Source organism: Hemiscyllium ocellatum, chromosome 11 (assembly GCF_020745735.1).
Source record: "Hemiscyllium ocellatum isolate sHemOce1 chromosome 11, sHemOce1.pat.X.cur, whole genome shotgun sequence".
Lineage (NCBI taxonomy): Eukaryota > Metazoa > Chordata > Chondrichthyes > Orectolobiformes > Hemiscylliidae > Hemiscyllium > Hemiscyllium ocellatum.
This window is the reverse complement of record NC_083411.1, coordinates 22465556-22480427: the sequence shown is the minus strand read 5'-3', so window position 1 is coordinate 22480427 and position 14872 is coordinate 22465556. Positions and strand designations below refer to the sequence as shown.

General features: G+C 39.1%; 1 protein-coding gene across 2 annotated transcripts in view; it reads right to left on the bottom strand.

The window, feature by feature from the left end:
- Positions 1–7013: 7013 nt before the first annotated feature.
- The window catches only part of psmd10 (proteasome 26S subunit, non-ATPase 10), a 43634-nt gene continuing 35775 nt past the window's right edge, over positions 7014–14872 (bottom strand). For both annotated transcript variants that reach the window (XM_060832461.1, XM_060832460.1), the window contains one exon: positions 7014–9256. In XM_060832461.1, coding sequence (XP_060688444.1) covers positions 9103–9256 — 154 coding nt within the window. In that variant the 3' untranslated portion in view covers positions 7014–9102. The remainder of the gene's footprint in view (positions 9257–14872) is intronic.

The window sequence follows — 14872 nt, the reverse complement described above, 5'->3', positions numbered from 1 at the left end:
ATTAATTCATCATTGGATAAACCAGGCAAAAGTCAACTCTCCTTCCTCCACTTCCTGGTGCAAAGTCTCTTGCTAAACTAATATTTCAAAATATGGATGAAAAACCCTCTTTTGTCTCTCAGCTAGGAAGATTATTGTCCTTATGTGGATAAGGTGCATGTTATTCTCAGAAAATGCACATGATATGTCAAATGATTTCTGGCCTTCATTATAGCACAATTCTGGCAGGACTGGACTTCCCCTTGTCCTGAGATGCTTTCAACATTTACTGCTTGCTTACTATTTACATGTGTCGGGAGAAGACTTTTGCATTTCCTTGTGTTGTGATCACCACTCCAGTTCCATTCTCTCTGTGCCATGCTTATTTTTCCCTTCCCCTCTCATCCTATTATATTTGACTTGCTTCTTACATGAAGAATTTGCTTAACGTGCATCGTTCACCTTCTTTTGTTCATTGTAATCTCTATGTCTTCATTAAAGGAGCTCTGTTTTTGCTCTTCTACCTTTTGAAATTTTTGGAATGTAATATATTTGAAGCATTTCTTTCTTAAAAAGCATCAGTTGTTCCATTGCAGCCTGTTGTCCATCTCTAGTTCAATTTTACCAGTGCTAGATCTCTTCATATTGCATTACAACTAGCCCTCTTCCAATTTAAAATTCTGTATTAGATTGTCCTTTGCTCTTATCTATTCTATCCTAAGTCTTAAGTAATAATCGCTCATACCCACATTTTTCCCTGGTCCACCTCACTTCCCAGCCCTAGATCCAACAATACTTTGAGTTGGGCTGACAATATACTGAACATAGGGTAAAAGGAAGTGGGAGGATTGAAAAGAGAAGTTATTCAGGGTGAGGACCAGTTCAGTCAGTCGAAGGAGGGTGTCAGTGGAAGGGTACTGGTTGGTGCGGCGGGAAAGGAAGAAGCGGAGGGCTTTGAGTCCTGATGAAGGACTCCTTGAATGCCTGATGAAGGGCTTATGCCCGAAACGTCGAATTTCCTATTCCTTGGATGCTGCCTAACCTGCTGTGCTTTAACCAGCAACACATTCTCACCAATATACTGAACATACTGATCGTGGTGAGATAAAACAAGTGATTGTGGACGCTAGAGACCTGAAACAAAAGCAGAAAAAAAACATGTTTGCAGAAATTTCTGTTCTTATATGATATTGATCAAGGTGGTTCTGCCAAGCACATAGGAAATTACTTGCTCTTGAAACTGGTGTTGACTTTCAAAATTGAGGCCACTGATTCTCTTGTTTGGGCAGTTTCAACTCATGATGCAAGACCACCATATAACTCAGAATTGACTTGCAATCTCAGGTGTGATAGAGTGTAGAAATGGGTAGGAAAGAGAATTAAAGCTTTTACACAAACACTGTAGGGAAGAGTCCTATTTGGAACAGTGATTACCTCTTCTAAGCACAAAATTATTGTCTCAAAACACACATCCTGAAATCTCAAGTTTGTGATCCAATTTCTTTCGGATGATCTTCCCAAAAATACAGTTGGATATTACTTCCAGGTGGTGTTTTTTGAGTTTTACTACTCTCTATATGGGTAGAGTATTAAATTCTACTTTTAAACTCTATCTTAAAAATCTGAATTTTTGATGGATATCAGATTTTAAATTTCCTGTTTGTTATCCAGAAACTATATCTGTTTTTCTCATTATAGCTACATTTATTCATTATCTTAACTTCTGAATTGAAACTAATAACTTAACGTGCCATTCTTTGATAGAATATTTGGGAGGAAGTGATAACTCCTTCTCCTGGTGGCAAATAATTTTAAATTCTCATTTGCTTAGATCTCTGCCCTTTCGCACAGTTTGCACACTGTAGCAACCGTGGGTAGGATATGTCTGTATTGTAATCTGAAATGATTCTGTTGGATTAATCAGTTGGTCTTTTCCTGTCTGACATTGCAAAGTGAAACCGTGTGTGAAGAATGTAGATAAAAATTTTATTTAAGAAAATAAAGTCAATCCAGAGGACGTAGGCATTGCCAACAAAGCCAATGTTTAATGTTCATCCACATTTTACTTTGAGATGATGGTGTCAAGCTGCCTTCTTGAACCAGTGCAGCACTTTGTGGTGGTGTCTTAGAAGAGTTTGCTAGGTTACGTTATGGTCAATTAAGCATTAGCCACATTGAATTGGGCCTGGAGTTACATGTAGCCAGGTCAGGTAAAGGCATCTGATTTCTTTCCTTAAAGGGCATTAGAGGTCGAGATGGTTTCTTATACCAATCTCGTAGTTTCATGGTCACCATTACTGCATTCATCTTAAATTCCCTTAATTGACTGAATTTAAATTCAGTTACTGTGGTGGAACATGAACTTGTATGAACTTTAGGTTACTAGCCAATTAACATACACATCACTAAACTATCTTGATATGCCAGGGTTGAAGAGTGTGATGCTGGAAATGCACAGCCAGTCAGGCACCATTCCCTAGCTTTTCCTCTGCTACATCGATGGCACCACCTCGTGCTCCCATAGGAGGTTGAAAAGTTCATGAACTTCACGGACATCTTCAACCCCGATATTAAATTCACCTGGATCATCTTGGACACCTCCCTTCCTGGACCTCTCCATCTCCATTTCTGGTGACTGACTTAACACGGACATCTACTTCAAAGCCACCGACTCCCACCCTACCTCCTGTAAACATGCTATCCCTTATTCCCAATTCCTCCACATCTGCTCCCAGGAAGACTATTTCTACCGTAGAACATCCGAGATGGTCTCCTTCTTCAAAGAGCATAACTTCCCTTCCCACGTGGTCAACGATGCCCTCCAGCGCATGTCCTTCACTTCCTGTACCTCTGTCCTTGAACCCCACTCCTCCAATCACAACAAGGATAGAACCTCCCCGGTCCTTACTTTTCACCCCACCACCTTCTGGATACATCGCATCATCCTCCGTTATTTCTGCCACCTACAAACATACCCCACCACCAGGGATATATTTCCCTCCCCACCCCAAACTGCGTTCCAGAGGGACCATTCACTCTGTGACTCCCTTGTTAGGTCCATGCCCTCCATCAACCTGCCCTCCAATCCCAGCACCTTCCACTGCTACTGCAAGAAGTAGAACCTTCTCCCTCACCTCCATCCAAGGCCCCAAAGGATCCTTCCACATCTGACAGATTTAACTGTACTTCCATATACCTCATCTACTGTGTCCATTGCTCTCTCTGTGGTCTCCTCAACATTGGGGAGACAGGATGCCAATTTGCAGAACATTTCAGAGAACATCTTTGGGATACATGCACTTAACAACCTCACTACCCGTTCCCTCCCACTCCACCAAGGACATGCAAGTCATGGGTCGCCTCTACTGCCAAACTCTAATCACCTGACACCCGGAGGAAGAATGCCTCACTTTCTGCCTTGGGACCCTCCAACCATGTGGGATCAATGTGGATTTCACTAGTTTCCCCTCCACCCCACCTTATCCCAGATCCAAACTTCCAACCTGGCACCACCCTCTTGAACTGTCCTACATGTTCACCTTCCTTCCCACCTATCCGCTCCACCCCCCACCTTCATCAATCGCATTCCCACACATCCCCTCTCCCCCAATTTATCTCTCAACCTCCACGGCCAACAACCCCTCATTTCTGATAAAGAGCTTATGCTCGAAACATCAACTTTCCTGCTCCTCGAATGCTGCCTGACCAGCTGTGCTTTTCCAGAACTCCTATCTTTAACTCGGATCTCTAGCATCTGCAGTCCTCACTTTCTCCTATCTTCATATACCCCTATGATCCACAGGATGTTCCATGATAAAATCAGTTCATTTTTTAACTTTTAAGTTCACACCTACAAACTGTCCTGGATTTCCTAATCAACACACAGGAAATCTAGCTGTCGTCCGGGGAACAAATAAAGAACATGTTCTATGAAGGCCATTATCCTACAGTGGGTTAAAAATGGAGGTCTTGATATTCCTGTGTTATTCAGCAGCTTTTGCAGGAGGTATATCAAATGCTACTAACTTAGAGAGGAAGCTGTGTGTGACTACAATCTATCAAACCATTTTCCTATTGAATACCAATGTTAAAATATAACATCTGGTTAAAGAGTTACCTCTGCACATTAGCTTCATAGTTGCCTGTCACAGAAAATGTGATGGCTTATATCCTATTATGATATAAGTGTTCTTGCACATTAGTCAATGAAAGCAAGCATGCAGGTACAGCAGGCAGTGAAGAAAGCTAAAAACATGCTGGTCTTCATAACAAGAGGAATTGAGTATAGAAGCAAAGAGGTCCTTCTGCAGCTATACAGGGCCCTGGTGAGACTGCACCTGGAATATTATGCACAGTTTTGGTCTCCAAATTTGAGGAAAGACATTCTGGCAATTGAGGGAGTGCAGCATAGGTTCACGAGGTCAATTCCCGGAATGGCGGGACTATCTTACGCTGAAAGATTGGAGCGACTGGGCTTGTATACGCTTGGGTTTAGAAGGCTGAGAGGGGATCTAATTGAGATTTATAAGATTATTAAAGGATTGGACACTTTGGAGGCAGGAAGCATGTTTCCGCTGATGGGTGAGCCCTGAACCAGAGGACACAGTTTAAAAATAAGGGGTAGGCCACTTAGAACAGAGTTGAGGAGAAACTTCTTCACCCAGAGAGTGGTGGATATATGGAATGCTCTGCCCCAGAAGGCTGTGGAGGCCAAGTCTCTGGATACTTTCAAGAGAGAGTTGGATAGAGCTCTTAAGGATAGTGGAATCAAGGGTTATGGGGATAAGGCAGGAACAGGATACTGATTGAGGATGATCAGCCATGATCATAATGAGTGGTGGTGCTGGCTCGAAGGGGCAGAATGGCTTACTCCTGCACCTATTGTCTATATCCTTAAAATGATATGACAGCTATAACTATTAGAACTCCTTCAACAAACTTGTGTTGATTATAATGAAATCATAGTACGCAGGGAAGTAGCCTTGTGGCAGTATTCAAGGGAACAGATTTTGTGCTGTAATATTTTGTTTTATTGTCCTATACTGTGAATGGGAATGTATTTCACAGCTACACTGTGTGACAATTGAATGTATTTGCTCATTTGATCATAATGCAGGACTGAGGCAGTTAGCTTGCTCCCTCTTTCCTAAGATGTTGCCTCACCAGCTGTAATTTGTTCCTACATCTAGGTACAAATTTGATGTTTTCAGCAAATCAGTAACAGCAGGAATAGAAAACTCCATACAAGAAAATGTGTATCAGAATAAAAAGCAAAATGTCCTGTTTTTCTAAGCTTTATAAAATACCCGTTGGGGGATTTCCAACATTTGATGCTTTAATCGAAACTGATAAGATTGAAGAGTGAAATGGAAACCAAGGTAGAGACATTAATCTTTACGTCACCGAGAGTGCAGCCCAGTTTGGTTTTTCTTGTTGGATGACTATTAAAATGAAGTAGATGCAATACAAGATACTACCATCTCACAGGACAATATTGCAGCATGCCAAGGAGGTGCAAATAATGCCATCCTCGATGATGATTTGTCATTGACTGGCCCAGTTCTATCCATGTTGCAGGTAGCAGTCCAGCTCAGGAACTAGGTAGGACGTGTGCATAGTAAACCAGAAGAAGAGTACAGACTAGGCCCAAAAAAAAACAATAGAGTAGCTCAAATGTACTTTGGAAGCAGGGCAGGATCTCAAGCTCAGAGATGGAAATTAGCCAATCAGAAATGACACTGAGAAACTGGAGGTGGCTCTTCACTGGAGCAGTTCCAGGGTTGAGTGTATTTAGCTACAGGGTTATGTTGGAGAAGCTGGAGCTGTTCTTCCTGAAGCAAAGGAGAATGAGTGAAGATTCAGAGGTGCAATAAATGAAGTCAGGTTTAGATATTGTAGACAAATAAAAGTTTTTCTATTATTTGATGGCACAGATTTAAGGCAAGAAATCTAAGATCTTAGATGTCAGGAATTGTTTTTTCACCACAGCAGTTGGTAATTACTTGGAATACTCTACTTATGATAGTGAAGGAAGCAAAATGATCAACAATTTCAAAAGAAAACAGACTGAGATGAACTTACAGGCTCCAGGGTTGGAATGGGGTCAGTGATACAGACAGGGGTGCTGGGCAGAGACAGCAAGCTCTACTTGGATTTAATAGCCTCCCTCACAGCAAGTTTGGGCTATCCAGTAGTGGAGTATAGAAAAGTCCAGAAACTAGCTAAGCACAGAGGTTTACACAGAGAATCTGCACTGGAGAGTATTTGTTCAGAGCACTGGCCACAATCCTCGGAGGTATAGAAACTAGTCCGACCTACCTGAGCTTGGCCCATATTCCTCCAAATATTTCTTATTCATGTGCTTATCTAAATGTCTTTTAAATGTTGTAATTGTATTCACGTCCACCACTTACTCTGGAATTTTATTCCACACTGAAAAGAAATTGCCCCCATGTTTTTAAGACCTTTCTCCTCTCCCCTTAAAGATATGCCCTCTAGTCTTGAAATGCCCCATACCAGGGAAAAAAAACACTTGTCATTCATTTTATCTATACTCATGATTTTATAAACCTCTAAGAAGTTACCCCTCAACTTCCTACACTCCAGTGAAAACAGTCCCAGTCTATCTAACCTCTCACATGAACATGGAATTGGGCAACAAGAAAAATAAAAGCAGCAGAGATCAATTTGGAACCAGTGAACTCAAACTGATGGAAGTGGTAAAAGATCTAGTCGAGAGAGGCAAAGTGTTTTATTCAATAACATAGCATAACCCAGAACCCCAAGGAAACAAAGGAAAATAAGCCTTCAGTGCAAGGCAGCAGTGCATCAAGTGTCAGATCTTGTGAATGAGCTCAGACCATGGTTTCCCCAGAACCAACCAAGGTCAGGAAAGTCCCTGGTGTGTGTGCGCATGTGTGCAGATGCAGAATAACAAAGAATGATCAGATTACTTAGCGTAGTGTTCCACAAAAAAAAATTCAGGTAATTATAGAATGAGTTAAGACTTTTGTTCAGATTAAAAGACAGAAAAATGACTGTACACACCTTTATTGTAGGATCCAGAACCAACAGACACAGAGACATATCACAGAGACATATCACTGAAGTAGTTTGAAGAAAGGGAGCACTTACCACGAAATTTCATCTTGCTGCTACACAGTACTGCCAGACTACCAAGTATCTCTGGTCCTTTGTTATTATTTCAACTGATTAACACAAACTGATCCATCAATAACCTCCTTTTGCTCAACCAGAACGGAATTAGTAAAATTAGCTCAGCAAATGTACAACCCTTTGCTGCAGCTGCTGGAAATCTATCATCCATGGAGAGAGAAACAGTAAATATTTCAAATCTGGACACTTCTTCAAAACTGAAAGGTGTTAGAAAATAGATTATCTTTGATAGAGGTACAGGAGTAAGATGGCAATAGTATACATGCCCAAAACAAATGACAAAGGATTAGTTAACGCTAGAGATAAAAGAAAAAGATATTAAAATGGTATAAATTAAATGGATCTCAGGTTAATATCTCAGTGGAGGATGGTACATCTGATAATGCAGCACTACTACAGGACTGGAGTGTCAGCTCACATTTCGTGCCCAGGTCTCGAGTGGGACTTGAATAGTTAGCCTTCTGACTCAGGTGGTGAGTACGCTCCTTATTAATCCAAGCCCAATACTGAATCTACTGCAAGGACTTCATGATCCAAGACCTTTCACACTTTAATTTATACCTTTTGTGCACGCTTGCTCTTCCTCTGCCTGTCAACATTATAAAAATAAGCTATTTTCCAACATCTTTCAGTTCTGAAGTTGTGTCATACCAGACTCAAAACTTTAACTGTGTGACTCCATGGATGCTTCTTTTTCTGACAATGTGTTTGTTTTAACCTTATTGTTTGTTTTAACATTGGTTTCTATTGCAAAGTATTGCAGTGCAGATTTCTAGTTGTAAAATCAAAAAGAATGTTAATGCAATAGACATCCTTAGAAAGCAAAAACAAGACAGTTCTTCAAATTCCACTATAAGAGATTCCACAAGAAAACAGGACAATCTACGATTGCACTAAACAGTATGTTTGATGAGCTCAGCAAGATGAAAATAAGAGGTTAGTAAATTTACTACCATATGTGGATTAATCATTTACTGTCCCAGTTTGCCTAAGCAATCAGAGAGGATATCAGCCCGAAATGAAGACAGCCACAAATCACTTAATGACTGTACCCAAATGAGGACAAGACCACTAGTCCATCTGCTTAGAATTCTGCTAATTGTAAGCATTCATTTGTAGAATTAATCAACATAATATCTTCCTGAATGATTCGTAACAATATGGAGTATGGATTATTACTCCTTAATGAGCAATAGGATTAACGCTGATACATAAAAGAGACAGTGACATTTCAAAATGTTAGGCACATGGCAGTGATGGACAGGGGGTTGAAGAGGATGAGACGAAGAGAATAAGTACAAAACAAACCGATAAAGTTCTGAGCAGCAAATTTAGTGTGGAAAGTAGAACAGAGACCATGGAAAAATGATTCACAAATAATTTTAATTGGAATGCTCATCACTCAATGGCAATCCTTAGAAATTTTAGTCACTAATTATAACATTTTAGACCATATATCCTATGACTGAGATTCATTAGCATTACTGATCACATTTCTGTTTTTATATTTTCACATCTCTCGTTTTCCAATGACATTTTTCACAACTAAACCCAAACCATCTGTTTACAGTGACTACTGCTGTTGTCTTTGGATGTTCTCGATCAATGAATAGTTTTGACACTGCACCGAAAGTGGAAAGCGAATTTGTTCTGTGATCAATGACAAGTCACTCGATGGTACACGTCCTGCTTCATATTGGCAGAGCTGTTAAGATCAAAGTATATTACATGAATGAGACCATGGGAAAGGGACTTTCCTTCATGGACAAGTCTATGTACTTTGAGAGTTGCAGGTAATACAACATGTGTTATGTACATATTTGGAGAGATAGTGTGTAGTACACAACCAATACAAGCACTCAATCCAGCTTCCCCACCTCGCTCATATTCCATCTTTTGAGGCAAAAAAACACAGTTTAGGCTGGCATCATAAATCAATGTTCATTTTCAACCCTCTATTATTCTCCTCAGCTGTAAGCCAAGGCCACCTTTAGCCATTTGCAAGGGTGTCTTTTCCTCCTTGTTTTCGATGTAAATGCTTGCTCCATTTTCCACCAGAAGCCTGGCTTCCTCAGCCCGTTCTTCATCACACGCCAAATGCCTGCAGACAGAAGTTTCAATCAAAGATCAATCTCACATTCAGTCCAAATTTGGTGAGGAATGTCAGCCACTTCATGCAGCACATTTTCAGACATTCCATTTAAACAAAAAAGTACAAGCATCAGATATCACTCAGCCGTAGAGCATATTTATCTTTATTATTTTATAAACAGACCATCTCCACCACATTCGATAGCGACTGTACATTTTTAGCACTTTAAGAGGATCTTTAGTTCCATTGACAAATATTTGCATGAGCAAACATGAGCAGTTAATTTTGGTATGTGACAAGTCCATGGGGATGCATTTGGAGACATGAAAGGTGGATAAATATGCACATTTTACAATAGGGTTCACTGGAAACTAGTTATAACTATTAACCCTCTCAGGTTTTAATCACTTAGCTCTGAACATATTCAGGGCAAAGACATCACTGCTCCAACTGACGTTAGCTACTCAGCAAAGACCACAGACTGAATCAGATTTTGTATAGTGTATAACATATTCACCCACTGCATATTGAAGCTGGTTTTTAAAAAAAAAGAGAATCTGAATTTGAGGAAAATGGTCAAAATGATAATGAAGCATCCACGTTACATACCGTTAAGATGCAGCAGAGATTACAGGAACACATGACATAAATGATTTAATTCGACCCTGTCGTTATGTACTGTATTAGGATTTCTGTATTGCCCCAAGGAGACTCTGGCCCAAAATGTCACTCACCAGATGACCACAGCTACATCTCTACACCAGATGTCAGATCAACCATTGAATAGTTCAGGTCTCTAATTCTTCAACTTAATTATGGCAATGGAGACCTAACAGCAGTGTGAATTGTTTATACTAAAAGATGGATTCTTGAATTTAGCAATTATTTAAATGTACACAAAAAATCTACCCGAAGACTCCTCAGGTCCATTCTCATAAATCAATTTCAAAGCTCAATGAAATATTGAGATCATAAATTGCCAAAATAAATACTAATTTTTGCTCATAGTCAGAAGTTTCATCATTGACAATCTTACACACATCAAAAATTAAATTAGCAATAAAGTAGACATCTGGTGAACATGAAAATTTATTCCCATTAAAATAATACAACATGCGCAGTTAGAAACTGAAGAAGTTAACAGCATTGCCTTTTGTTTTTGTCCATTTTGGAAGATTTTTGACATTTCTCAGAGATGTGATTAAATAGAATTAATAACTGGAGATCCGAAAAGCTTTCATCACTTGTACGAATGTCAACATTCACATAGCTTCGCACATACTTTTCTCACTATTAGACATTTTCTAGTTAAAATTTAAGCCTTATTAAGCAATTGGGTTTGAACATTCTATCTGCAAATTGCTGCACAGTGGTCATCTTGACTTAATTTTTGTAAAGAAACAATTCTTAGTGTTACACAATACATTTACAGTGAAAACAACCAAAAATTCCCCTAATTATAGTAATGCTTAAAAATATTTGGAACTAGTTTGTGAAGATAGGGGGTAAACTTTAGATATTTCTAAATACTAGTTTCGCTCAGTAGCCCTATCTGCAAAAGCTGATACAATCTTTGATCTTTTCTGCACATTAGCTGTACAGCTTAATTCACAAAATGCATTTTACTAAGTTCTTTAGAAAACTGTGACACAAATATGTCACAGAAGGACTATGATAAACTCAGTGGTCTAACTTATGGCACGTCACCCATATTACTGTTGCTGTTAGTTCCAAACCAATAATTTGACTACTTTTTAAATAAAGAACTTGAAATGAAACTTTCAACACTGTCAAACCACTTACTGTTCACTATTGGTTTAAGTGGAATTTCTCAGCTGAATTTGATCTCACTTTGTAGAATTATCATAATGCTAGTGTTTTAAATGCCACAATCCTTTCCAGCTACATCCCAGGAAACTCATGTGGAATTTGGTTCCAGGCAAATTCACAAAAATGTGAAAAATTTTGATGTTTCTTCTTTTTTCCCCTTCAAGAAATGGCACTGCATTGGTTAAAATAATGATTCCGTGACATTTTAACATAAAATGCCATCTATAACATTATCTAAATCACTAATCATGCAGAGCCACAATTTTGATAACATCATAAACACTGAGCTTTACAAGACAACTATGTTTTAAGATGTACTTTACCCAAAGTGAAGCTGAATATTAAAATAAAAGTGGGGAGAGAGAAGATGAATTCCTACTAAGAAACCTCAGTTCAGAAAAATGCCCAGATTGCAATGGAGAGAGGAACTCCAACAAAAACGCAGTGGTGTCAAATGCCAGCTATACCATCATTCACAGCATCTCCCAAAACAAAGATGATCTTCTGTTAAGACACAGGCTGGAGACAAACGGGCATTCTTTCAGCATCAGGTTCTTGCAATTCCATAGTAAACAGTGAAGAACAGAAATAAAGTTCACTATTTGGAAAGCAAATTTACCAGAGTTGACTAAACCATTCAATGGGGTCAGATACTGGAATTCTGGACTGTCAAAATTGTTGAGAGCCAAAGACAGGAGAAGTGGGGAGTGGGAGGGTCACCAAGGTGTATCTTGCTGATGACAACTGCATTACACAGAACATATTTGAGAAATGTAGCTTGAGGAATCATCTGCAAATTGTCAATACCTTACTTGAATGTAGAGCTGCAAAGTAAACCTTTCATCCCTTATGATTGACAGTTCCGTCCCCCAACCTATTCTTCCTGCTCCCCTAATCCGACTCATCCATTTTCCCTGACTGGCTTAGGGATTTCTGGACCCAACCCAAAATCCTTATCTCACAATTCAAGCCTTCTGGGAGTCCAGCAGTGCCAGATGTTGCATGTAAACTCAGATTTAACTTGATATTTAACTGTTTCTCTTTACCAGACGTGTTGAGCCTTTCAAGCATTTTGTTTTTATTTCAGATTTCCATCATTTGCAACATTTTATTTTTAGTGCAAGGTTTTCACTGTTTTGTTCTAATGCCACATCATTATCAGAACAACATGGCTGAATGGCCATTACCAGAGGAACCTCAGCTCTCTGGCGCAAGAGATCACAGATATCAAAACCACCAACCCAGGTTACAATTGTCATAGAAAGTTGTGGTTTGAGATTATGGGGTGCCCAAATATTTCTGTTATACTGCATGTTTGGTATTTGAATGAAAGCACAGATTTATAGCCAAGAGTCCCAAAGAATGAGCAAATTAATTGCTTTGAAGTGTAATCTTTACAGTTATGTGGTCAAAAGCAGTAGATACATCATCATTTCTATACAGCAAGCTTGTTTAAATATTAAAAAGAATAAAATTACCAGTTAGTTAGTCTGCTTTCATGATGCTAGTTCAATGGTTGAATATTAGCTGATATGAAAATTACTTCTTGGTTTGCTTCTTGAGTTCTAGCAGATCTTTTGTCCATTTGTAAATGTGATGTGGACAATGCTGGCAAAGGCATTTTCTGCTCATTTCTAATTGGTCTTGAAAAGGTGGTGATGAGTTTTCTCCTTGAACTGCTGTAGTCCATGTAATAGGAACAACCACTGTGATACTAGGTAGAAGGTTTCAGGCTTTTGACTCAAACTGAAGGAATAGCAATATAGTTCCATTCAGCGTAATAACACTTGGAGAGGAACCTGCAGATGGTGGTCTTTCAAAATGTGTGTTACTCTTGTTCTTTCAGGTGGTAGAGGCCACAAGCCTTTGTTTGGACAAGTTCCATCAACAGAAGAAACTCAACAACTTCCAGGACAAAGCAGCCTGCATGAGTGGCATCCCAAACCCAACCTTCAAAACTCAATTCCCTTCAGCACTGACACCTGCTGGCAGCAGTGTGCACCATCTAGAAGATTATTGCAGTAACTCACCAAGACTCCTCCAACAGTACCTTCCAAACCAGTAACCTCAAACCTTAAAAAGGCCAAAAGCAGATGATGCATGGAATTGCCATCATCTGCAAGTCTCTCTCAAGTCACACATCTTCCTGACTTGGAAATATATTGCGGTTCCTTCATTGTCAGTGGGTAGATGTCCTGAAATTCACCTCTTTACAAGTGTTTTTTACATCCAAAGGACTGCAGTAATTGGAGTACCACATTATTGAAGCTTGGATAGAGTTGTCAGAGAAGGTCCGGTGTCCTTGCAGAGAAGTTAATTTGCAGGGGCACGGATTTAAGGTGATTGGAGTGAAGGATTAGAGTGGACATGAGGAAAAATATTTTCACGCACAAAGTGGTAGATGTCTCAAATTCACCATTTGTGGTTGGTGCAGAAACCGTCAATGTATTTGAAAGGAACCTAGATCTGTACCTTAAGTGCCATGACTTGTAAGGCTACAGGTAAAAACAAATGACTGCAGATGCCAAAAACCAGGTTCTTGATTAGTGGTGCTGGAAAAGCATAGCAGGTCAGGCAGCAAGTGCCTGAACTGCTGTGCTTTTCCAGCACCACTAATCCAGAATCTGTGAGGCTACAGATCAGGTGCTGAAAAGTGGGACTGCAATGGGCAGCTAATTTATTTATCCAGCACAGACATGTTGGGCTAATGATCAATTCTTGTGCCATAACCTTTCTATAGCTCTATTTGAGACAAATATTTTCAGAAACAATGAGATAGGTTTCTAATACTCATGAAAAATAATAATTATGTATGACAAACATACAAAATATAAATTTACACTCATTGAAGAATAAAATGTCTGATAAGGATACAAGAGCTCAACTGTGGAAGGCATTGATATCAAAGTTAGATATGGGGAGGCAATGGCCTAACTGTATTGTCACTGGACTGTTAATTCAGGTACCCAGGTAATGTTCTGTGGAGCCTGGTTCAAATCCCACGATGGCAGGCAACGGAATTTGAATTCAATAAAAATGCAAAATTAAGATTCTAATGATGATCACGAATCCATTGCCTATCGTCAGGAAAAAAACATCTGGCTCACTAATGTCCTTTGGAGAACAAAACTGGTCTGGCCTACCTGTGAATCCAGACCCACAGCAATGTGGTTGACTGTTAACTGCCCTCTGGGCAATTATGCAACAAATGCTTGCCTAGCCAGTAATTAATCTAGTAAGTGAATAAAAAAATTTCCATAAACAAGCAAAATTAAATACGTAATTTGGAGGTCTAGGTTATTAAATTTAATTACTATTTAGTCAGAAAATGTGGGACATCAAAATAAGCTATGAGTTTGATGCCAGAGATAAGAAGTGTAGAGAAGAAGCAACAAGTAATTTCAAAGTATTACAAGTATAAGAAGCATTGTGCATGTGCATGTGCATCTAAATGTTCAGTTTTAAATAAGATTCATGGATTTTCCAGTGTTACTCAGTTCGTTATGTGGGTCAGAGGACGAACAAGGATGTAAAATATTCCAATAGTTGGGGAAAATGGTCTTTTGTTAATATAGGTTCTGGAACCATTAAAATGTGTTTTTAAATTGGATCCTGGAAAATTGTTTTTCCATTACTTTCAAGTTCCAAGAACAACAGAAAATTAAAGCAACAGAACTATGCCAAATCTTAAGTGATTATATTGTCATTCTCTCAAAAAGTAAACACTTGATAATATCTTATGAAAAAGACCTGCTAAAGAAGTCTAAAACTTGTGATCTTTGTCAATTATTTTAA